This window comes from Sceloporus occidentalis, unplaced genomic scaffold (assembly GCF_023333645.1).
Source record: "Sceloporus occidentalis isolate IW3139 unplaced genomic scaffold, rSceOcc1.0.p SCAF_6, whole genome shotgun sequence".
In the NCBI taxonomy this organism is placed as follows: domain Eukaryota; kingdom Metazoa; phylum Chordata; class Lepidosauria; order Squamata; family Phrynosomatidae; genus Sceloporus; species Sceloporus occidentalis.
In genome coordinates, this window is record NW_028316986.1 from 44,263,575 (window position 1) to 44,287,397 (window position 23,823).

Here is a 23,823-nt window from a genome sequence, read left to right on the forward strand (position 1 = left end):
GGAAATCTTTACCTACTTCAGTTTCCTCATTACCTAGGTTGAATTTATGTAGATCCTCTTTGGTCATTATTTTTGTTTTCTTTATGTTCAGTAATAAGCCTTAGTGCTTTCTTTTTGATATTCCTTAGTAATTGTTTCAAGTCTGTGCTGTTTTTCATATCCCTTCCCAGCCCAGACTGGGGCTGATTACTTGACTGTAGTCTCTGTTTTGGTCAATATTTGATCCATGGTATGGAAACTCTTTGACTATTTCAATTCTGCAGTTTCCAGACTTCTGATTAATGAGGAGACTACAAGTAGAACAGCCTCAATAGCTACTTTTGGGAGGCATATACAGTAGCCTCTTGATCCTGGAGGTAGCATATAGGTATCATGTTCAGTAATCACAGTAGCTGTGAAACAGACATCACCTGATGTTCATATATTGGATGTGATGGGTTTATTTTAGATTAAATCAAAGGTATTCTGTTTCTTCTTATATATCTTTAGAGAACCAACAAGGCTTAGAAGTAATGTCTAGTGTAATACATATGATGCACTCCAGTGTGAGTTGATAGGTGTTACCTAAAGTTCTCTGTGTTATAACTCATAGACAGCTGCCTATTTATTCTGTCCATAAATCTGTCAGACATTTTTATTGTATTTCTCAGAATATCATCAGTGTTCATGTTTTAACTCAATTCCATATCAGGCTGAAAAGGTTTAGAAATTTCTGCATGGAAATTCATGCATAGTCTCATGGATTCTCCCCACTCCAATGCACTTCTTTTTATACACTCCTTTAGTAATATATACAATTAGTGTATTTTTCTAATTGTATGAATTTTTTCAAAGATGCACATTTTTCATATGTGCTCATTGATTTGTGCAAACTACCTCTCTGCCCCTCCAAGTGCTCTGAATCCTTTCAAAATGTACAGATTTCTGGGGTCTGTTGTATTTTGTTCCTCTACCAGTCTGAAGTGGTATGAACTGGATAGCTTTGTATAGAAATGTGAACTTCTCACATTTCCTTTCTATTCCGAGTTAAAATTGAATTTATTTGTATTACCTGCCACTGACACATGAATGACCCTTGGTTGGAGAGCAGAACTGTGCAGCTTTGGCATGATCTAGAGGTGGATAAAGAGCTTTTCTCTGTACATTTGAGATTCTGAGGAAAGTGTAGAGGGGATTTTTCCAATGTGACTGCAGTCTCTCTCTCTCTCTCTCTCTCTCTCTCTCTCTCTCTCTGGTACCTATTTGGAATGAATGTATACAAAACACTTTTGTGTGATTCTGACTGACTGAAAGAGAGTTTGGCATGCACAGAGAATGCTAAAAATTCAAAGGCAGAACTGCTGGGGCAAGCAAGTGTTGTTGAAGCAGAAAGGCCATAATGAGTAGGAATGAGGCAAGTTGAGCAAGGGAAAAAGAGAGAATGATAATAATCTCTTAAAGAAAGTTAACAAGGCAAAGAGAGAGATAAAGAGAGGAGCTTCACTGTATACTGACATCTGGGTTGTGGTTTCACATGTGCTTTGCTCTGGGAGAAGTGAAGTAGAGGAAGGAGAAAGATGCAATTAGAGAACTGCAATTTGTCTGTCTTTGAAACTGAACCACCCACCAAAGAACTAAAACAATAATGTAATAATGAAGACACCAGCATGCAAGGACATCTAAATACAATGCAGGGTGGATGAAGAATGAATGCATCCCCCACTTGCCATCAGTCAGTTGTATTTTGCAGTGGGGTTGTGCCAAAAGCTAAAAAATAAAAATTACACGTAGAGAGTAGACTGTTCTAACTCAAAGGACGCTAAAATTGACTCACAGAGGATAGTAACATTACAATGAATTCCCTGTCAATATAGCCAGTCTCTGCATCTGATATTGTGTTGTTTATGTGTTGAAATATTTCTTTCTTCTTTCGAAAAAAATGAGAGATGTACTTGATATGAAGCCAACTATATAAAGATGCATCTATTTGGAGAATGTTGGCTTTCATTTTTTTTATGGTGTAAATGATTTGGGACTGGAACGATATTTTCATGCAATTTCTGTTTAGGCCTACGCTGCAATCTGCCCGACTTCCTACCTTTCTGCCTGGCTTCCAGCAGTGAACCCTCCTGTATAGTTTCAGTATTCTGCTTTTGTTATAATGTTGAATTTAGTTAACTGTTTCAATACAAGGGAGTTTTCAAATCGAAAGGTGGAATGCAAGCAACATTGAATCTACTAGATCAATTGACAATGGGAGCCATGAAGAAGAGAAGCTGGCATGATCCTCCAAGAATAGCACCATCTCTTGGGAATAATACATACTAAGAAAATTATCTTGCTAAGAATAGCAACATTATGAATCCTAATCTATTCCCTTCACCTTCTTAGCTGCACAGGTGGGAGGTGAAAAGAGTAGAGAGTGATTGTGACATAGTGTCTGTAGCACAACCCCAGCATTTACTTTGGTATTCATGTTGGAAGCCTATCACATACACCTCTGTGCATCTCCTTTAACATTTCACAGATGAAAATTAGGACACAAGTGGATGAGCAACCTTAGAAGTGGTTAAGCTGGCACAAGTTGTGAATGAAGAAAGAACACACGAGTTAGGAGAGACTGCCTATTATTATGCAGCTCACATTAAATTGTGCTATCATTGCAATACCCTCTACTATTTCACAGATGAAAACTGGGGCACATGTGGCCAAGCAACATCAGTGTGAGTCAAGATGGTGAAAATTAATAAGAAAGAATAGACAAGCTAGGGTAGGCTGCCACTGTGCTTTTGCACTGAGCCTACAAGGAAAGGCAAGAATCTGTCCCTTCAGCCATTCACCCTGAGTTAACTGAGTGCAAACTATTTTTGCTGTTTTGTTTTGTTTTGCATGACCTCCAGTCTTTAAAATATCTGTTCTGGCTATTTTAATTATCTGTGGTTTTTCAGTTATTTTAAAGGACTGATTTCAGGCTCTTTTATTTGTATATTCAATATTTTAAATGCCCCCCTCCCTCCACGGTACATCATTTTAGGGACCCTGTTGGGTTGCGGGACAATAGATTAATGGTTGAACTAAATGAATAACCCTGCATGATCAGGGTTCTGGAACTGTAAACAGAGGCTTATGGAATCATATTTTCCTATCTTAGGCCACAGAAATGTGTGGACAGCATAGATGGAGACAGCAGGAATCACAGTCTTCAGGAGTGAGACTCCCACCATAACCCTGAAGACCCTGTATTCTTTTCCTGAGTAACAATGACAAGAGGCTGTTAAGAATTCTTGAACTTGATTTTTAAAAGGCAGTTTTATGAACTCTTAAGCCTGTTCTAGAATGTTCATCATATAACCTATTGCTGAGTTAGGTACTAATCAAATATGACTTTAGTTATATTTATAGTCATGAAATTACTTTCCCCCCCTACTTCTCAAACTGTGGAGTCCAAAATCTATGAGACCCTGCCTTGCATTTTGAAATTGTATGCACATCCTCATATACAGAATTATTTGAAAGGTCTTGTATATCTGACAAAAGGATAATCTGAAATGAACCATCAATGGGACAGAAATACTTTTGAAAAGAAACGAGTGAATAAATCATTTACAAATAAGCATCAATTGGTTTGCACTCTTCACCAATTTTGCAGAATTTTCAGGAAATGTTTGTAGTCTAGATAATGTATTTATTGTGGGGTGTTGCATCAGAATCAGTCACATGCCAAGTAGAAGTGGACCTTTACCTCTGCACTAGTTTACGTACTTCGCAGGGCAAAGCAAGTCTCCAACACTTGTAGAGCTAAACCTGAAGTCAGCAGAAGACTCATCAGAAGCCTTTGGTTTTGCAACTTTTCTGTGGAAAACAATGAAAGTGGAAGGGGAGGGATGAGAGTTCCACTTTCTAATCTGTAAGTATGTTTTATGAAGGATTCTCCAACTGCTGTGCTTTGCAAAAGGGACTGTGACTTTCTTTACCATTTGAAAATTCTTTACACTAGTTTTCAAAGACAATAACTCCCTAGTTGGTATAATTTTTTTATGTACTGCAGACACCTTTGAAATGTATGGCATTTTCACCAGTTGTCCCAAAAAATAGTGGAGGAAAGGAAAGAGATGTAAATCAATCTCCTCCTGTCAGTTTATTTCACACAAGCTTTTACTTGCCTTCCATGTCTATGGCAATTATCTTCAAAGGACACCCTAAGTATCCCCTCTTTTATAGATGCCCTCCAAATCAGGAGTGAGCAAAATCTGGATTTGCAGTATGAGGGGGAAAAACATTAAATTAGGTGTTGTAGGCTATATTTCAGAGGATGGAACTGGGTATTCCTTGCCTAACATCCCCCCCCCCCCCATCCACAGAGTTACCATAACTTAAAGGCACACACACAGAGGAATGAATAATTTAAATAAGCACATCCCAAATCTTCTCAGGTTTACTTGCATTGACTCAGGTTCAGAATCTTTGTTGAAAGAGACTAGCTCTAGATTGGTCCAAGCAGAAGTGAGCCACTTTTAGAAACACAAGATCAAGACTCAGACTGAATTGTGCAGGGTGGACTATCAAATTAATCATAAAGTATAATTGGCATTCTGCAACAGTTGTCCCAAGTGTTAACTTAAGTCTCCTCTACATTCCAGTATATAATTATGCTGTGTATGTTCCTGCATATCCATGGGAAGGAAATAGTACCACAACCCCATGTTTATAATCAATAGTATGAGAATCCAGCCAGTGTTTATTCTTTGAGCTCAAGCAGGATTTCCAAGCATAAAACTCAAAGTAGTGCCATCTGAGATCTAGAATGTTACGCTTAAAAAGGGGGGGGGGAATGGGGGAAGGGAGGAAAGAAGGAGGTATAACTTTTATTGGTTTTATAAAAAAGAATGTGTTGGCAATTTGGTGACCTATGAAATACCAAAAGCAGCAGCAAACATTTATCCAGTGACAGCCCGAGGTAGCACAGGCAGCTCTTAGTGGGTTTATTTTCATTATTACAGCAATTTTAGGGCTGCATGCCGCAATTTTCACTCGCAGTGAGGTATTAAATTGAAATTACCCCAGATGTAATTGTCACACAGAATAATTCTGGACATGCTGAATTTAATGTTTTCCAAGCTGTAGTTTTATTATCCAAGTGAGTGCCAAAAAAACACTTGTCAACAGCTTCAGCAGCAATCTGCCTTTTAAGTAGTAGATTGTTTAATGGAAGAGGTTGTTTGGAAGAAGCATAAAGAACATGTTGGCATCATCTTTTAAAGTGATAAACTTATTGATCAAATAAGCTTGACGAGTGTCACCAAATGTCTCTTATATGTATTTCCCATATTTTGAAGGATGTTCTCTCAGCATGACCTTCCAGCCACAAATTATGCCTCATATTTTAGGTGTACAAGACAGACCTTTCACTGCCAAGTTTCTTTACACTTCATCCTCATACTTTGTGTTCCTCATGCTGGTGTGAACCAAGACTAGGAACTGATGAGGACAAGACTTTTCTCTGTTGATGCCTTAATAGGTTACTTAAATGGGCCATCATGCAGTCATTCAGCACTATCTGTGAGAACAGAATTTGGAAATATTACTCATTTGGACTAAAAGTCCCAGTGACCCCAGCAAACTTGGTAGTGGTTACTGGATCATGAGAATTGTGGCCCCAAAAAAGACACACACACCAATTCTATGTAAGAAGCAATATAGGGTAGTGGTTATTGGCTTCAGGGAACTGGCTTTAATTTGTAGTTAGCTGATTTATCCTTGAAGCTTGTTAGACAGATGTCTGTAAACTTGTCTCCTACTTAAGTACACTAAAGCTTGGAAATGTTACCTTTTGGGCAACTTTTCAAATAAATAGCAATGTTAATCTGTTGCAGCATAAAAAAGAAAGGGGGTGGAGAAAGGAATTGAGCAAGATCGACTTAAACATGAGTATCATTTTTATTTGAGAACCACCTCTTTTAAGTTCTGTATTGTATGTCCAGAGGATAAATGAACACAAATCTAACATTAGAAATGACACACACACCCTCAATTGCTGGGCATTTGTCTCCTTGAACATAAAATATGAATATTATATTTTTTAAAAGGAACATACAAGATGAGACTTACATATGGCAGTTCTAAAACAAAAAACTTCAAAGGAAGACTGGAAAGAGAAACATCTGAATTGGGAAACATTCACATATTACACTCTATTAGCAGAGGTATGAAAAGAGATAAAGACTTCCTGGTTCACTAAGTACATTAATGCATACATCTTCACAATTGCACATATAACAAAAGGAATCTGGTCAGAAGAGCTTTTGACCTCCAAGGAATGACTTTTGGTAAGCAGATTTATTGTTTTCACATGTCAGTATTAACAAACTACTTTAAAGATTGCTACCAGCCTCCTGAAAGACCTGTATCAGCCCTTATTATCTCACACACCTCTTTGAAGATTTATGGCCAGGGTCACAGTTTGCATATCTTTGTATCATAGTATTTTCTATCCAATTCCCACAACTTTGTAACATTGTAAAGCCTGTGACTTTAATATCACTTAATTATTTTGTAAAGGCTTTAACTTTAATATCACTAACATCCAAAACAAATGGGCAAAAAAGGCACTTTCCACATGGTTTGAGGGCATGGTGATTAGACAACACATGCCCCCAAACTATGCTGAAGCTGTGCCAGGTCTGCCATAGGTGTCCTAGAAAGGTATGGCTATTTCCCACTTCTTTCTGCAACAGGGGCACCCTCAGGGCTGTGGTGTGTAATTGCCAGGGTCCTGAGGAGATCAGAGTGGGACTGGCTTCTGGCTACTCCTTGCTGCCTAACTGTTTCACCCCTAAATCAATGTATCTGAAGAAGTGGATTGATATCCATGAAAGACCATGCTAAAAACAGGTCAGTTAGTCTTAAAAGTGTTGCTAGATACCTCTTCCTCTCTTTTATACTTTTGGACTACAGCTTCCAGAATGCCTCACCCAGCATAGCCAGTGCTGGCTGGGGGACTCTGAGAGTTATAGTCCAACAGTCCAACCAAGTAATTTTACTAACCTCTGCCTCAGATTATTCATGATTTACTTTCTCTTGGTTCAACTTCCTTACACAGATGTTTTGAGGATAAAAACAACGCACACACCACCTTAAATTGTAGAGGATAGGTGGGGGGAAATGAACTTAATGTAGTTCATTCACTGGGGACACTGCATGGATGTGAACATCACTGAATGCCGCCTTAGAATTACCAAAATGACCTTACCCAATATAATAGAAAAATTCTGTTGTACGCAGACACTCTAGTGCAGAATTAAAAGTTTGTGAATTTTGATCTACCCCAGTGATACAAGAGTCTATTCCTCTTCTGGCTCTGCACTCTACCCCTCCCCACAATCTCTTCAAACATGTATCTTATATACTCATGTACAAGTTGATCTCATGTATAAGTTGAGGGCAGGTTTTAGGGCCAAAATCATGGATTTTGATATGACCCATGGATATGTCAAACTTAGGGGCAGGTAACAAAAGGTGTAAAGGAAGAAACACCACTTCCTTCCCTCTTTCTCCTTCTCTAGACTTCTCCCTACCACCTCACACGAATTCCCTGGTGCTGGAGGAGAAGGTTTTAACATCAGATTGAAAAGGGAAGGCACTGGAAGAAAGTGGAGTTTGGCGGTCAGAAAGGGAGGAGGAGGATGGAGAAAGAAGGCTTTAACATTGGATTGAGAAGGGAAAGAAGTGGGGTTAAATGGGGTGTTTGGTGGGAAGCGAGATCCAGAGGGAAGAGCAATCCAGAGGAGGATCAGGAGAGAAGGTCTTAACATTGAATTGAGATGGTTAACATCTCTGTCACACACACAGTCCTGCCTCAGCAGCTCTTTCAGAAATCTCTGCCGAGGCAGGAAGAGTAGGTCATCAGGGCAGTGGTTCTTTCAGGAGCTTTCTAAGCAGTATTAGTGTATAGAACCATATGTAACTTGTCCCAGGATTTTAGGGTGTATTTTTGGGCATAAAATTTTCAACTTATAGTTAAGTATATATGGAGACTGTGGCTTTTCAGAATAATAAAGTAAGGATGAACCAAACCAAACAAATTAAGAACAGTAGCCAAGAATAGGAGGGTTTTTTTTGTGTGTGTCGGAAGGGAGGGGGGTCAGGTTTAGCTGTCATTTTTCAGACAGATCTCAGATATTTGTTAGTTGAAGTAATTTTTCATCCTATTGTCAAGTCAACGAGTTCAAATGTGTGATAAAGACAAACATGGGGCTGATGTGCACATTAGAAATACCACAATAATATCTGTTGAAAAATCCAGGGCAAGCAAGAACACACCTTGTGGCACACTTAACCACAGAGTATCCCACATACAAACAGGTAGATAAATACTGAAAGACAAACACTCTTTTTACCAAAGGGAGAGAAAATGAAAGAAACAGAAATAATTTCTAGAAGCCTGGAGATATATTAAATCTGTTAACATATCTAATTCTATTGTACAAAGCTCTCAACTATTACTATAATTTTATGTATTAGTGGCCTGGGATCTTCTGCTTCCATTTATCATCCTGCCAAAACCATTCCCCTTTTTGTCGACCATATATATAGCATACAGTGCCACTCACTAAGATGGAAGGCTACACATCTGAAAGCAGTTAGTAAAAAAACTGCACATAAATAGCAGTGAGAGAACAATTTGCCCAAAGTTTGTGGTTGGTTCTGTAAAGAGCAAATAGTGTTCACATCAGAGACTTTTCTCCCCTTACCACCCCAGATTAATTTCCCACTTAGATATGAAAGCCGTTATGAATGCATTATTGCAGAACTCTCCTTCTTTCCCTTAATGCCTTTTTTCAACCACCCGCTTTTTCCTAAACGTAACATTTCCCATACACTTTTGCTTTGAATTATTTATTTCCTCAGCAACTCTTTCTCCAATAATATCCTTATTTAATTCTACATTCTCTGCAATGTAGGAAGTTATTTAATAAAACAGTTAATAAAAAAGGTCCAAGGAGCAGGGTGAAAGAGCTCATTTTGCAATGTTTGTGATTCCTTTTTCCATCTCGGAGACAAGTCTTTCAGCTCCATTTATTTGTTTGAATTGGCTCTTTTCAGGCACTGAAAAATATTCAGCAAACTTAGTTTATTTATTTCTTTAGGGAAAATTTCTAACATTATTTATTTATACCATTATATCTATCTTACAGACTTGAACTGGATTAATGGTCATTTCGTGCTCCCCCAAATTGTACTTTCATGACTGAAGTGGTGAGGTGAGCTGAGGATCCCTAACAGAGATTCTCAGCATCTCACCAAGTTATAATTTTCATATTACTTGTGGGGCAGAGGACAAGGAAAAACTATGATGAAAAACTGATATGGCTTTGGCCATGAGAAATTCTCTTTCCTCTTAAAGCTGTGACTGCACATAGATTTTATCTGAAATTGGTAGCTGTGTATTTCTTAGAGTGTATGTAGCCATATTCAGTCATTATTTCTGAATAGATACATTAATATTGATGAGAAAGGACTCTAGCCTCTAGATTCTTATGTGTGCCAAACCCACTTTCTAAGGGGCTTGACAGATTGCCCTGAAAGGGCAGGCTGGAGCTGCCTATTTTTGCTCCTGAGGGGAGCCCGCAGCAACCAAACCACATGGGCTCCCTCCACACCAAAAAGAACCTCCTAAGAGCAGGTTGTTCTTGGCGTGTGCAGCTGCCGCCATGAGTGCACCATTAGGGCACTGTCGCATGTCGATGATGCATGGTGCTGCGATGTGCAGATGCTGCGTCACACTTGCGTCATCATGGTGGCCCCCATGTGGACAGGAAGCCACCATGATGGCGCCGCTGCCGTATGCTAGGCCATGGGAGCGTGCAGATACTCCTCACTCCTAAGCCCTAATTTTGGCCCCAGGCTGCTGCAAACCGGCAGTCTGTACCGGGCCTAAGTCACCAAACTTTGCGGTGTTGAATGAGGAGATCTGTAAGAGGCTTCTACTCCTGTTTCCTTAGATGGGAGTAGAAGACTTTGTCGAACTTGGAATCTAATCAACCTAGTAAAGCAATTGCATAAAAGGTTCTACTTGCATTCAAAGAATTCTTCCTTTGAAGAGTTCACCTATGTCCACACACAGAAGTTGGAAAGATTGGGAGTATAATGTCTGAATAGGTTTATGTGTTCTGAGTTTTCCAGATGACTTAACCCCCTTCAGAAGCTATTCTCTATTACAATTAGGGATGGAAAGTAAAAACACCGTTATTTATTTCTTGGTGAAAAAAATTATTTCACAAGACTTGGTGAGACCTTTTGCACAGTTTTCACCTGTTGTTTATACATCTAGTGTTTGGAGAAATTGTTCTGCACAGAAACACATATGGCTTTTGCATGAGAATTGTGGGATTTTGAGCAGATGCACACACACACACACACACACACACACACACACACACTGTTTCCAGATAGGTGATTGTGTTTTTGTACAAAATTGCTGTTTTGTGCACAATACTGCACAAAAATGTATAAAACCCAGCAATCTTGCATTGAAAATTTAGCCACATGGTTTTGTTGTGCAAGACTGCTATTTTCTGTGCAACATTTTTGCAGAGGATTGCTGCACTTTACATAGAAAACATATGCTATACTGCCTACCCTAGCTTAAAGTCTACATGGCACAATCCACTACAAGGATTGTTGGTTCTGACACCATCCAGCCTGGAGGGAGAGAAAAGACAGGCCCAGCGCCATCGGGCCCAGCCCCCTTCCTCCCCACTTACCCTGCCTGTCCTCCAAATGTCCCCAAACGGGGTACTTAGAGGGCAGACAAGGACCGTGGGGAGGAAGGCAGGGGGCGTGTCCATTCCTCTTCTCCTTTTGCCTTTCCTCGCCCCCAAAGGGCTCCAGAGAGCCCTTTGGGGGTGGAGAAAGGTCCAGGAAGAGGAGGACTGGGGCCATACCCATGGCTCCGCCTCCTTATGGGCCTTTGCTGACCCCCCAGCTGTCTCTGACAGCTGGGTGCTAGGAAAAGGGCGGGGGGAGAAGCCCCATCCAGAGGTTGGAAGCTCCACCCACAGAGGGTGGAACCCACACCCCCTGGGCTGGAAGTTCCACCCCGGCACACAGCCCCATCCTGAGGGGACAGAAGCCTCACCCCCTGGCACGCGAACCTGAAAAAGCTTGCAATCACTGAAATAAAGCTATCCAACAGTAAAAGTACATATAAAATCAGGAATGTATGTACTTCATAAGAACATATGTTGGAAGTAAAAGTAGACAAATAGTAAATGCAAATAAAACCATACGTGTTTCGACAATTGTCTTCCTCAGTGGTAAAAATATATATAATCTGTTATATCATCATTATTAGCTTGGAGTCATCCAGTATAAGTATGAAGTAAATAAATAATAAAATCAAAATCCTGGATACTCCAATAAGTGTTAGTGCTATACTAAGATTAGTTTCCAGCATTTAATGTTTATTGTCAAAACTGGCATTTCTTATATTATAAACTTGCCATCATACTGGTAAATAAAGTTTATTTATACTTTTTTTTACATTTGGCTACCAATTTGGCTACCAGTTTAGCTACCAGTCCTGAAAAATAGCAAGATGAAGACTCAACAAATGGAAATGAGAAATCTCCCAGGGTCAGGGGTTTCCCAGCAGACAATGAGCACTAATCAAGCAGACGCTAATCCTCTTTTGCAGACCCTCCCACCCTGAGGCCTGCCATTAGCAACAGAACAATACACATGCAAATCACTCCTGCCTTCCCAGGGTCACACAGGAGCGGCCTGTTACCACCCCTTTCCACTCTGGATCAGGGCTGTGGCAATGACATGGCGCAGCCCCAATCCAGCCTTTCCCCAAATGGTAAAAAGAATGGCAAAATGCCACTTGTTTTTGTGCCAGGGAAAAAGTGCCTTTGCCATGGTAGCGGCACTTTCAGGCTCTCCTTTTGGCACTTCATCACCTGGATGCAGCACCAAAGTATCGCCATGACACCACCCACTGTGTGGTCAGGCACACAGTGTGACAGCAGTGTCAGGGCAATGTTGAGGCATGCATCGTGTGGATGCCATGCCCCACTCTGCCCTGAGGCCAGCGTAGAACCCCAGTCTGTACAGCCTCCAAGTTTTGCTGGTTTCACTAGGTCTGCAGCCCTTCATACAGCTAGGCCAATTGTCTTCTTTCTCTGAAATATGAAGAGAAAACCGACTACTGAAAATGCTTAACAGGACTATTATTATTAGAAACTGTAAAGAGTTTCTGCTTTCCACAAATATTCCTGAGCAAAATGCTTCACTGGGAATTCTTATCTAAGATAATTCCTGAACTTTAAGGCTCTTGTTGACAACATCCTAACATATTGCACTGCTAGTCTATGCATTGGTAGGTTGGATTGTAACCACACAAAATGAAAAATAATTAGAGATCTCATCTGAGATTTCTGCTCTTATTTCTTCTATTTTACAGTTTTTAAAAACTTGTGCATACAACATAAATCAAATATGAGAGTAAACTCTGAGTGATTCTTTATGCCTGGTAGAAGTCAATATTAACACAATGGGCTGGCTCAGTTAAAAATGAGATTTGAGTCTGAAGTCCCCAAAGCCTTTCAATTTCTAAGAGAACATCTAGAATTCAAAGCAGAGGCCCACAAAGCTACCAGTATAAAGCTCTTAGGCTGGGCAGGCATTCAGATGGCTACATTTTTTTCCAGCTTTATACATATAAATAGAGGGACAACTTACTGAACATGATTTTTGTTGTTAGTGCAGGAATGGGGACTACCATCTCACAGGCTATATATAGTTTCTCAACTGGTCAACAAGCTTCTTTTGCTATTGTTGACCAGCCATGAAATAATGAGACGACACATAATTGTGTTAAACAAGGGCCATTTTATTGACCTAGAATCTATTTAAATATTAGAAGCCTGGAAGCAACCTGATGCGGGTCCAGCTGAGGCCCCGGTGTCAACCTGTGACACCTCTCCAGCCTTCCCTTGGATGAAACACCAGATCCTGAGGACAATCCAAAGAGACTGGTTGCTATCTCAGACATTCATCTTCAGAAGGCCAAGCACCTTGAATTTATAAGACAGAGTAAACTCCCGGATCAGCCCCAAGCTCCGCATGTCCCCTGATCCCATTCCCCGTGGAGTCACTTCCAGAGCCCAACATTCCACCACAATGACATGTACACTGATCTCATATCTTCTTCCCCCACTACCTGCCATGGACAAGCATCTCCTTAATCCCTTTCCTCCACTAGGCCCGCCATGTGATGATGCTTACTTCTCCCATGAGTCTCTCAGCTGGGTCTCACTCTTATTGCTTTCACTTTTGAGCTAGATCAAATTAAATATATTTTCAGGTCCTCCGTGGGGCAAATTCTGCTTGTTTAATTAAAATATAGTTCATTTTCCCCATTATTTCTTCCTCTAAGCATGTGTAGTGATGTTTCGGTGCCTCCAGCCCCAGAAACCAGAGAGGAATGTTAGGGTAAGACAGAAAGTGCTAACACAAAAAGAAAGCCGTAACCCTTCATGGCTCAGAGTTCAGAAAACAAGGTTGCAAAGGAAAAGAACCAACAAAACATATCAAAGAGGCTTTTTTAAAAATATGAAAGAATGTGCTTTCAAAAAGGGAAACAATTAGTGTTTAAAGCTACAAGGAAAAACCTTTTTAGTATGATGAAAGTTTTAAAAACCCTGTAGAAGATCTGCCTACAAAGGTCTTTCTGCCTATTGAATAGGTTGCTACAGGACTCTTCATGTCATGTTGAGCGGAAAGCAGAAAAGTGCAGCTCATACATTGAGTGTGTCATGAAAAGCTAACAGCTTTCCATCCATGTTGTTCACTCTACAAAAGAGTGGGTAATGTATTCATCTTTTACAACAAAGTATTCACATCAAAGGCAAAACAAACAAAAGGCCAAACTGGATACAAAAGGAATGGGATGGCATGAGCTAATTATTCTTTTGGCTGAGACTCAGAATGACCTGGTAGAGCTATGAATGGGATGGAAAAACAGAAAGAGGGGTTGTGATGAGATGTCCACACAGGATCTCAGCTTACCAGTCTGTCTACTCAGGTGCTTAAATCCATTACAGTAGGCCCTTGATATCCACAGGGGTTTGGTTCCTGGACCTCCCATGGATAACAGAAACCGTGGATGCTCAGGTCCCATTAAATACAATGGCATAGTAATATGGTGACCATTATACAAAATGACAAAATCAAGGTTTATTTTGGGGAATTTATATATTTTAAAAACATTTTCTAGCTGTGGATGCTTGAATCTGTGGATAATCAATCAGTGAATATGGGGGGCTAACTGTATATTCTCAAAGGTAAGCAGTATTATAGAAAAGAGGAAGTTGTGAAAAAACAAGAAAAAGAAATATTATGGAAGTCAGTGCTTTGTGAAAAGATAGTGTCTCTCTAATTGGTCCAAGAATATTGAGAATAATGAGGATAACTGAGAAAAGGGGGGGGGGGGAGCAATGGCCAAGTTTTAGAAAATATGAAGTACCTGGAATCTAACCTACGGAAAAAGAGCTGAAACCTTTCTCATAAGGTAAATGATTGCCTTTGGTTAATGGTGAGGTAGGTGGGTCTGAGCACCTCATATCTTCAAGAGCTGAATATTGCCATTGAGAAAATTCTAGGGCAGTATTGTGCTTCCTCACATAAACCCAAGAAAATGTCACTGTACATTGGAAGACAGGATTGTTTTATTGAGACCTTGATATCTCATTCTTCTGTGCAAAATGGTGGGTTCCAATATTTAAAAGAAAACTGTTCTTAAAATCAGTGAAAGAATACCATCAATACAGGGGGACAGGGTCAAATGTTTAAAATAATCCATTGGCTGCCACAAACCACAAGAACCTATTGGAATAAAACATTCATAAGCAATCAGTGAAAAACAGTGAGGGAAGGAGCCAATTATACTTCATGGGATTCTCTTAACCTAGGTGGAACCACTGAAAAGAGTATCTATCTCATCCTGATGAAATGTCTATAGAAAGGGGCTGAAATGTTTGATGGACTGTCATGTTACAGCTGGTCTGCTCCTATATGGGTGGCTGATTCCAGGTTTGGACAGGAGATTCTTGCTCTGTCCGCTGAGAGTTGTGCTGAGTGATTCCCAAATGTTCCATTAGTAATCCCTTTACTAATTAAAATTTAGACTGAACTCTGGGAGAGGTTATTTGGAGATATAGATGGAGGTTCCACTCATAAGCAGATGATGGCCAGCTGTTCTCCTTTTTTTCATGAAAGCTAGGCAACCAATGCATATTCTTAATCAGTTGCCTGGGCAAGGCAGTAGCATGGAGGGAGGGTCAATCAACTGAGATTCAATCCAGGCAAGATTGTAGTGGGCAAGGCTTTTCAGACCAGGGCAGTAATATTCAATTATTTTGACAGGAATTGTACTCCAACTGAAAGTTCAGGTTTGTAGTCTGTGACTGCTCTTGTTTCCAGCACTTTTTGGAGACACAAGTGGTCTTAGTAGCTTTGAACCCCCTTTATCATCTTATGCTGATATAATAAATATGACCTTATCTGGACAGATGTTCTTGTGACCCCTCATTGGAATACTTTATTGTTGTTATTATTGTTGTTATCCACCCTTGAGTTGATCTTGGCCCATGGTGACCCTGTAGATGAGACATCTCCAAGACTCCCTATGCTTCACTGCTTTGCTCAGGCCCTGCAAATTCATGCCTATGACCTCCTTAATACAGTACATCCATCTAGCATATGGCTTTCCTCTCTTTCTGCATCCCTCCTTCTTTCCTAGCATTATTTTTCCCCAGTGAATCATGCCTCCTCATGATATGGCCAAGTACGACAGCCTCAGTCTAGTCATTTTGGCTTCCAGAGAGATTTCCGGTTTGATCTGCTCTAGGACCCATTTGCTTGAATTCTTGGCTGTCCATGGTAACCTTAGCATTCTTCTCCAGCACCACATCTCAAATGAATTAATTCTCTTCCCATCCACTTTCTTAACTATCCAGTTCTCACATCCATATATGGTAATAGGGAATACAGTGGCTTTTATAATTCAAACTTTCGTGCTCAGTTGTATGTCTTTACATTTTAGGATATTTTCTAGTTCTCTCATAGCTGCCCTCCCCATTCTTAGTCTTCTTATGACTTCTTGACTGCAGTCCCCATTCTGATCAACATTTCATCCCATGTATGAAAATTCCTTTACTATTTCTATTTTCTCGTTGTCTAGGTTGAATCTGTGCACATTTTTTGTGGTCATTTTGTTTTCTTTATGTTCAACAATAAGCCTGCCTTTGCACTTTCCTCCTTGATCTTCCTAATAGTTGTTCCAAGTCTGTGATATTTTCGGCTAGTAGTATGATGCTGTCTGCATATCTTAGATTGTTGATTTTCCTTCCTCCTATTTTCACTCCTCTTTCTTCTGTGTCCAGTCCTGCTTTTAGTGTATTTAGTCCTGCATACAAGTTGAACAGATAGGGTGAGAGGATGTAGCCCTGTCTGACCCCTTTGCCAATTGGGAATCATTCTGTTCTGTCCTGACAGTGGCCACCTGTCCTGAGTAAAGATTTCTCATTAGGACTATCAGATGTGTTGGCACTCCCAGGTCTTTAAGGCGTTCCATAGTTTTTCATGATCTATGCAGTCAAAGGCCTTGCTATAGTCTATAAAGCACATGCTGATCTTGTTTTGGAATTCCTTGGTGCGCTCCATTGGCCACCGTATATTTGCAAAGTGGTCCCTAGTGCCTCTTCCTTTCCTGAATCCTGCTTACACTTCTGGAATTTCTCTCTCCATGTATGGTTGGAGTCTATGTTGCAGAATTTGGGGCATGATTTTGCTTGCATGAGAGATTAGAGCTATGGTCCTTTAGTTGCTGCAATCTTTTGTATCTCCTTTTTTGTGGATGGGGATGTATAATGTTGGCCATGGTTTTGTTTTCCATATCTGTTGACATAAGTTGGTTAGCACTGGTGTTGATTCTGTTAGTGTGGATTCAAGCAATTTGATTGGAATCTCATCTGTTCCTGGTCAATACATACTGCATTGTGTTAAATACATGAATTTGTCTCTGAGGTGGTCTGGAAACAAGAGCAGATCTAACTTAGGATAATGAGATTGCTTATTGGGACTAATATGCTCATATTACACCAGTACTTTCTCATACATGGTTTCTAGTCTTTTTCTAAGTCTAGTAGTCTTTGGTAAACTGCTCTGCTGCAACTGAGACCCACCTTAGAGTATTCTGGTTCTCATCAGACCAGGGAAAATGGATAGTTCTTGGCACTCTAGCTGAGTTCACCACTGCTCTGGTATTTTGAAAATCAGGCGAGCAGCCTTTCAGTTTGTTCAGTTTCAGCTACACCCTTGGTTGTTACTTAACATCATTTACTATCAAATGCCGCCCTTATTATTCTCTTGTGATACCCTAACATATGCATTATTCTTTTTCTCTTCCTTCTTTCAGATGCACTACATTACACTACCGTACAGATCTGCCACCAACCAGTATTATCATCACTTTCCACAACGAAGCTAGATCTACATTATTAAGGACTATAAGAAGGTAAGATGCAGGAACGGAGGTCAAATTCAGTTGCTTTCCAAGATTCCAGTTGCCATATAAAAACCATCAATATTAACTTTCAGTAATAGGATTGAAACAGTATATGAGAATTGTAAATGAGAACAATTTTGAAAATGCTGTCCTGTATAAAGTTTGTCCTATAATACTGTGGCATTTGTGTTGAGATAATGTGTTAGAACTGGAAACTGGTATGGTATCATAGTTCTGAAATTTGAGTCCACATTTTGCCTCAGCCACAAGCTCATGCAGCACTCTTAGGCCAGAGATGAGCAAACTTCCCGGATCAAGGGTCCAATTCCTCCCCGCAAAATCGCTACTGCAATTAGCACTACTCCAGTAAAATGGAACCAGAAGTGGCTGTTCTTCCTCTTCATGGTAACTTTTATTTTTGGTGGGGCACATATCGCCCACTCCACTCCCTTTATCTCAGTTTTATCATGGATTAAAAAAAAAAAAAAAACTTTGTCCAACTTTCTGGGGTTGATACAAAAATTACAGTGATAATATGAGTGAAGAACTTTAAATATGCAAAAGTGTTATATAATTGCTAATTATTGCAAAATTAGAAACCATGGGGAGACTTATTACAGGTTGAGTCTCCCTTATTTGAAATGTTTGGGACCAGAAGTATTTTGTATTTCAGATTTTTTGGGGGGATTTTGGAATACTTGTATTTGCATATATGTATATGTGTGTGTGTGTGTGTGTGTGTGTGTGTGTGTATATACTTAATGAGGTATCTTGGAGATGGGACCCAAATTTAAACACAAAATTCATTTATGTTTCATATACATAAAGCCTGAAGGTAATTTTATACATTTTTAATATTTTAATGCATGAAATAAAGTTTGTGTACACTGAACTATCAGAAAGCAAAGGTTCTACTATCTCAGCCATCCATGAAAAAAGTTTTGGTTTTTGGAATTTTAGATGAGGGAGACCTTCTCTTTTAAAGGAGGAGAATGGCCATTAACTCATTCTTTAGTAAATGCAACTTCTAGGGGCTTGGTTGATACTTGCTGGAATAGAAACAGCTAAAAGGTGGAAGCTAGCTCAGAATTTATCAGTAAGGCTGTGACTGAACAGACTGTGGGCAATGGCACTCTCAGAGAAATCAGCCTGCTAAATGAAATACAGCAAAAGAGAAAGAGGCAGACAATTTTGAGGCTGTTGGGTTTCCTTTCATACCTTACCATTTATCACTTCAACAGCTATATCGTGTGGACCTCCAATAACACAATCTAACTTGGGGAGCAATGTGATTAATTCTGTTCAACTTTTATGAACTATTTATTAAAATAAATGGACTAGCAAATTTGAATTCACTGCATGAGCACCTGAATTTGAAAATGCTGGTTGAAATAAAGTTACGTATGGGTGTCTCTGTAACTCAACAGACTGCATTAAAAAAATTAATGCCTTTAATGAATTATAAAATTGTCCATAGACATTTAAGTATTTCAATGCTGTTTAAATTCATAGAAATTTAATATTTTAGGTTTTTGAAAAATTATTACAAAATGAAAATGGATCAAACTTGTGCTTGAAAGAATGTGAACATTATAGAAAGCAAAGCAGATTAAACCATCTCTTGGAAAATCTAGATTATGAATCCAATTTTCTTCACTACCAGATCTGTTCATGCACAATCATTTCCTCATTTTTCCTCCTCTGGTTCTCTTCATCTACACAGTCACTACTTCAATTTATACAGATTTCTAATTCTTAAAATATTTTGAATGTCTGCTGGCCATTTTGACAGTATACATTACTACTTAATGCCAATGCAGATTTTGGGCACTGGTGCGGGAGGAGAGGGGGAGTAGTGTATTGACTAATTCATTCTGCTGTTGTTCGCTCTTTTTCCCGCCTTTTTGTATTGGCAGCTTCTCTATGAACAGATCGTGCAATTACTGGGCTCATTCATTATTCAAAATGAACCCACTACTTTCTAGAGCTATTAATTGCAGGGATGCAGACTGTTCACAAATGATTCATTTGTAATACTCCAAATGTGAAAATCACAAGCTGTTTTGCGAGGAGGGATGGTGATGTGGTTTGGGATGATAGCAAGAGACATCCTGGATCTTAAGATCATGCAAAATTACTAGTTGTGCCTCACTGTATCTTCGCTTAGCATCACTGACTCCAGTCTGGCAGTGTAATAACCAATTGATGAGGACTATTCAGTTGCATAAATCTTTATTCTTGCTTTATTTTCCAAGAGAAATTATCAAATTAATATTTTTAAAATATAACAATGGAATTGCTAAATTATTCATAGACTTTCTCTTGGTAATCTAATGAATAATCACTGTTGAAAGTTGCTTAAGTATATTATCTTACTATTTGTGGATTCCTAGTCTAAATGTGTCAGGGAGGTAAGAGTGTTAGACCAAAATGTTCAAAGGCCAGGTGAACTGACAACAAGGCCAACTGAAGCTAAGCTGAATCCAAACTGCTCTCAGTAGGGAGAATGCTAAAAATGAATTAGGGCTAACATTACCCTGATGTAACTTTATGCCAGCATTGTGACTGTGTCCCTGGGCTGGAATGAGATTTATATCTGGACTAACATCTCTACCTCCTACTTTTTCCACCTTTTTTTTTTTTTTGGCTTTTCTCTGGGCAGATTTTAAGCAACCAAATAGTTCTGCCAGCAGATTGTTGTTTTGGCAGATGTCTCAGATAACTGGCACAAGGAGGTTGTGCTGACATGGATGGAATTTCTTCCAACTGAAGAAGTTTATGGTTAATCCTGTTCACTAACAGTTGATACTGCTTGGAATTAGGATTGCACTGTGAAGTGTCAATCTTTCTGATAAAAATGGTATCTATGGACTACAAGATACTTCTACAAGTCAATTCAGTACATGCTGTTTTCCAAAGGCCTTAAGATGGTTTTCTCTAATTCCGCCCCCACACACTCTGTTTGTGGTGTTTGCCGTGCTTTCCAGCGCACATCACCAAATTCAATGTACATCTACCGTTACTTTGCAGATTCTGACACTAAAAACAACAAAAACTCAGTGTTGTGCTCAAGCAAATGAAACTGCAGTGAAAGAAACTGTATTCAGTATGCCACAGCTGTATTACCATTTCACTTAAATAACATGTGGGGAAAGGCTGGAACTAAGTGGTAGAGAACACATATTTTGCATACAGACAGTTCCATGTTCAATTCCTGGCTCCTCCATAAGGAGCTGGGAAAGAGTCCTGTCTGAAAACTGGAGAACTGGAGTGTTTTTTCACATTTAAAGCTTGTGTGCCAACTGCACCCATTACTTGAGATGTCAGATCTGGCTACAATGTTATATACCTTAGTTACATCCCATTTGGACCACTATAAAGTGCTGTATGTGGGGCTACTTTTGAAGAGTGTTTGGAAACCTCAGCTGGCCCAAAGAGCTTTAGCCAGACTGTTACCTGGGGCACATTACAGAGACCATACCACACCCCTGTTGAAACAGTTCCACTGGCTGTCAGTTTGTCTCCAGGCACAGTCCAAAGAGCTGGATATGATATATCCCTATATAGCTCAGGTCCAGGCTGTTTGGAAGACAGCATCCCCCTGTATGAGCTGGCCCAGACTATGAGATCACCAGGAGCCTTATCAAACAAGAAAACAAAATTGAAACAGAGCCAGAAGATAGTGGCATTTTCTGTGGTTTACTCCATGACAGCATAGCTCTTAAGTTCTCTTCCCACAGGAGATGGTCATCAGAGCAAGTCTTTTGTTGAACAGATTTGTCTGACTAGAAAAAAAAAGATTTGCTTTAACTACCGTCTCCCATGAGAAGAGAACCTAGGTGCTACAATGTCATGTGGTGAGGCAGGGAGAAAGCAGCTACTCTCCAGCTCCATTTCAGCTTTGTTGTCTCATGCAATAAGGCTCTCAGTCCCACCATCATAAGTGCTGTTGGTGGGGATGCAAGAGGGGGCTTTCTCAGAGCCCCTAGAAGAGTACCTAGAATAATCTCCTTTCCCCAGGGAGCCAGAATTGTTCTCCTTCTAGTGGCAGGCAAAAACCTTTTATGCAAACGGGCTTTTAAAACAGAAAGTTTTAAAATAACATACTAGGAGGAGCTGCATTGTTTATCTGAACTGTTTTAAATAGCTTTTTATCTTTTTAATTGCATTTTATTATTGTTTTAAGCTGACTTGATTTAATACTGCGAATAGTTTTCTATTTTAATGCTCTCTTTTTGTATGCTTTTAATTGTGTTGTTCTTTCACATTGTGAGCCACATTGAGTCCCAATTCTGGGGTGGGTGGGAAGTGAGATATAAATAAATATAACAACAATAACAACTTCAGTTTTAATTTCACATCTGTTACCAATGGCAGGAACAAAATATCTTTATGCTTAACCCAAGGCTCTTTATTAACCCTGAAGGTGAAAAAGGAATTCGCAGGAGAGAGTGATAAAGAGGCAGTATTGGCCTAGAACAGAGACACTGAGTTCTCTTCTTATTGTTTTAGTTGCACAATGCAAAGATGGTATTACCTTCCTGTCATTTCCAGAATAGTTTCTAATAAAAAATAATGCTGATTTATTGGCCCAAACAGACAAGCCAAAATAAAGCTGCTTCGGGTCACTTTGGAGGTATGCTGTTCAGATGACACACCCATCTTAAGAGTCCAGAAGCTGCACCAAAGCTGCACTCCAGTCCTTAGGACTGGAATGTGGCTTTGGCATAGCTTCTGGTCTCTTAGGATGTATGCAGCATTTAAACAGCATACCTCCAAAGTGACCCGAAGCAGCTTTATTTTGGCCTGTTTGTTCAGGTCCAATGTAACAACAGTTCTGGGATATTCTGTTGATTCATTAGAATGTAGCATGTAGAGACCATTAAGACATACAGAGTGTATGCATCAGATGGGTTTCATTTCTACCAGCACAGAGGAAATTACACATGTTATGGATGTTATGGTTAGAGATTATAGGACCTGAGTTTTGCTAAGCACAGAAGGAAAAAAATATGCGGATCAGACAGAGGACAGAACAAAAACAAGGAGCAGTCTACAGGACTAGCCCTATCATTAGGCTGAATGAGGCAACTGCCTCATGTGAATGATGCTGTGCGATAGGAATTACAGACCACTGCCTGTTCTCTTGAGCTACAAAATGGTACCTTCTATTGGAAAGTAGTGTTGTGTTTATCACACAGCATGTTCTCACCCCATAAATCAACTTGCTGTCCTAAGGTGTGGTAGATGATGCTATCTCATTGCCAAGACTGAAGTAAGATCAACTGGTAGTCCAGTCAGCATCAGTTCATCTGAATGCAAAAGGGGCTCTATTTTAACTTTTGCCTCAGGCAGCAAAATGGCTTAGGCTGGCCCAGGTGGATAGGATCCAGTCTAAGTCCAAAGCTGGCTATGCCACAGAATCATGCTAGATGATATGCTTAGAAATATTTAGAAGCAGTAATCCTTTTCAGCACCCCTGCTTTTCTTTTGTGATTGGTCATTGGAAGATAAACATGGGCATAGTTTACAAGTCTAATTATTGAAACACCCTATTTTGTGGAAAGCCTGCTATCAGAGGGAAAGACTTAATAATGGCGGGGAATGCAGATTTGAACCCCAGTGAGAGAGAGGAAGATAAGAGGGAGGCAGAGAGGGAGATAGTAAGGAGCAAGGAAGGATACAAAATGCTTCCTTTAAAATAGCCATGGTTGAAATGAATGTTGCCTTCTGTCTGTGAAGTAAGTGCCACCACTTATGCATAAAAGTGTAGCTTTTTAAAATATATATTATTTTCAGTGTTTTAAAATGGACAATAATTAATCCGGGCTCTTTGTGCTGCTGTTTTGAGACTGCATTCCTTGACTGGATACTTGTGTGCATCTGTCTGTTTTGTATTAATATTGGTAGCTTTAAAAATACTATATGTTCATCATAAATGTACTGAATAGATTTCTATACATTTTTTCAATTTTACATGTATAATTTTTAAAAATTGGATTGTAGCTTTATTATACTGTAGTGAGTCCTCTCTGTCAAGAAAGCTGTTTTTCTCCTCACCATTGGCTTTCAACTAACATTCAGAATTCTACAGGAGTCAGGAAAGTATGGGGTGGGGGATGACAAGGTAACAGGGAGTCTGAAATATGTGCATCTCTAATGCAATCATAATTACACACTCTCATTTCCAAGCAATATGAATTTCTAAAGCACTCATCACAAATCTGAAAGGTTACTATATACAACGATTGTTACTTTATCACTTGTCACACAAT

At 39.6% G+C, this 23,823-nt stretch overlaps 1 protein-coding gene across 2 annotated transcripts in view; it reads left to right on the top strand.

Moving 5' to 3' along the window:
• LOC149310684 (polypeptide N-acetylgalactosaminyltransferase 14-like) overlaps window positions 1-23,823 on the top strand; it is a 332,296-nt gene that overhangs the window by 207,510 nt on the left and 100,963 nt on the right. The window contains exons 1-2 of one of the 2 annotated variants that reach the window (XM_089529535.1): window positions 3,749-3,886; window positions 17,459-17,557. In XM_089529535.1, coding sequence (XP_089385661.1) covers window positions 3,864-3,886; window positions 17,459-17,557 — 122 coding nt within the window. In that variant the 5' untranslated portion in view covers window positions 3,749-3,863. Of the gene's footprint in view, window positions 1-3,748; window positions 3,887-17,458; window positions 17,558-23,823 lie in introns of those variants that run through there. The other variant, XM_089529534.1, reaches the window with a different exon arrangement.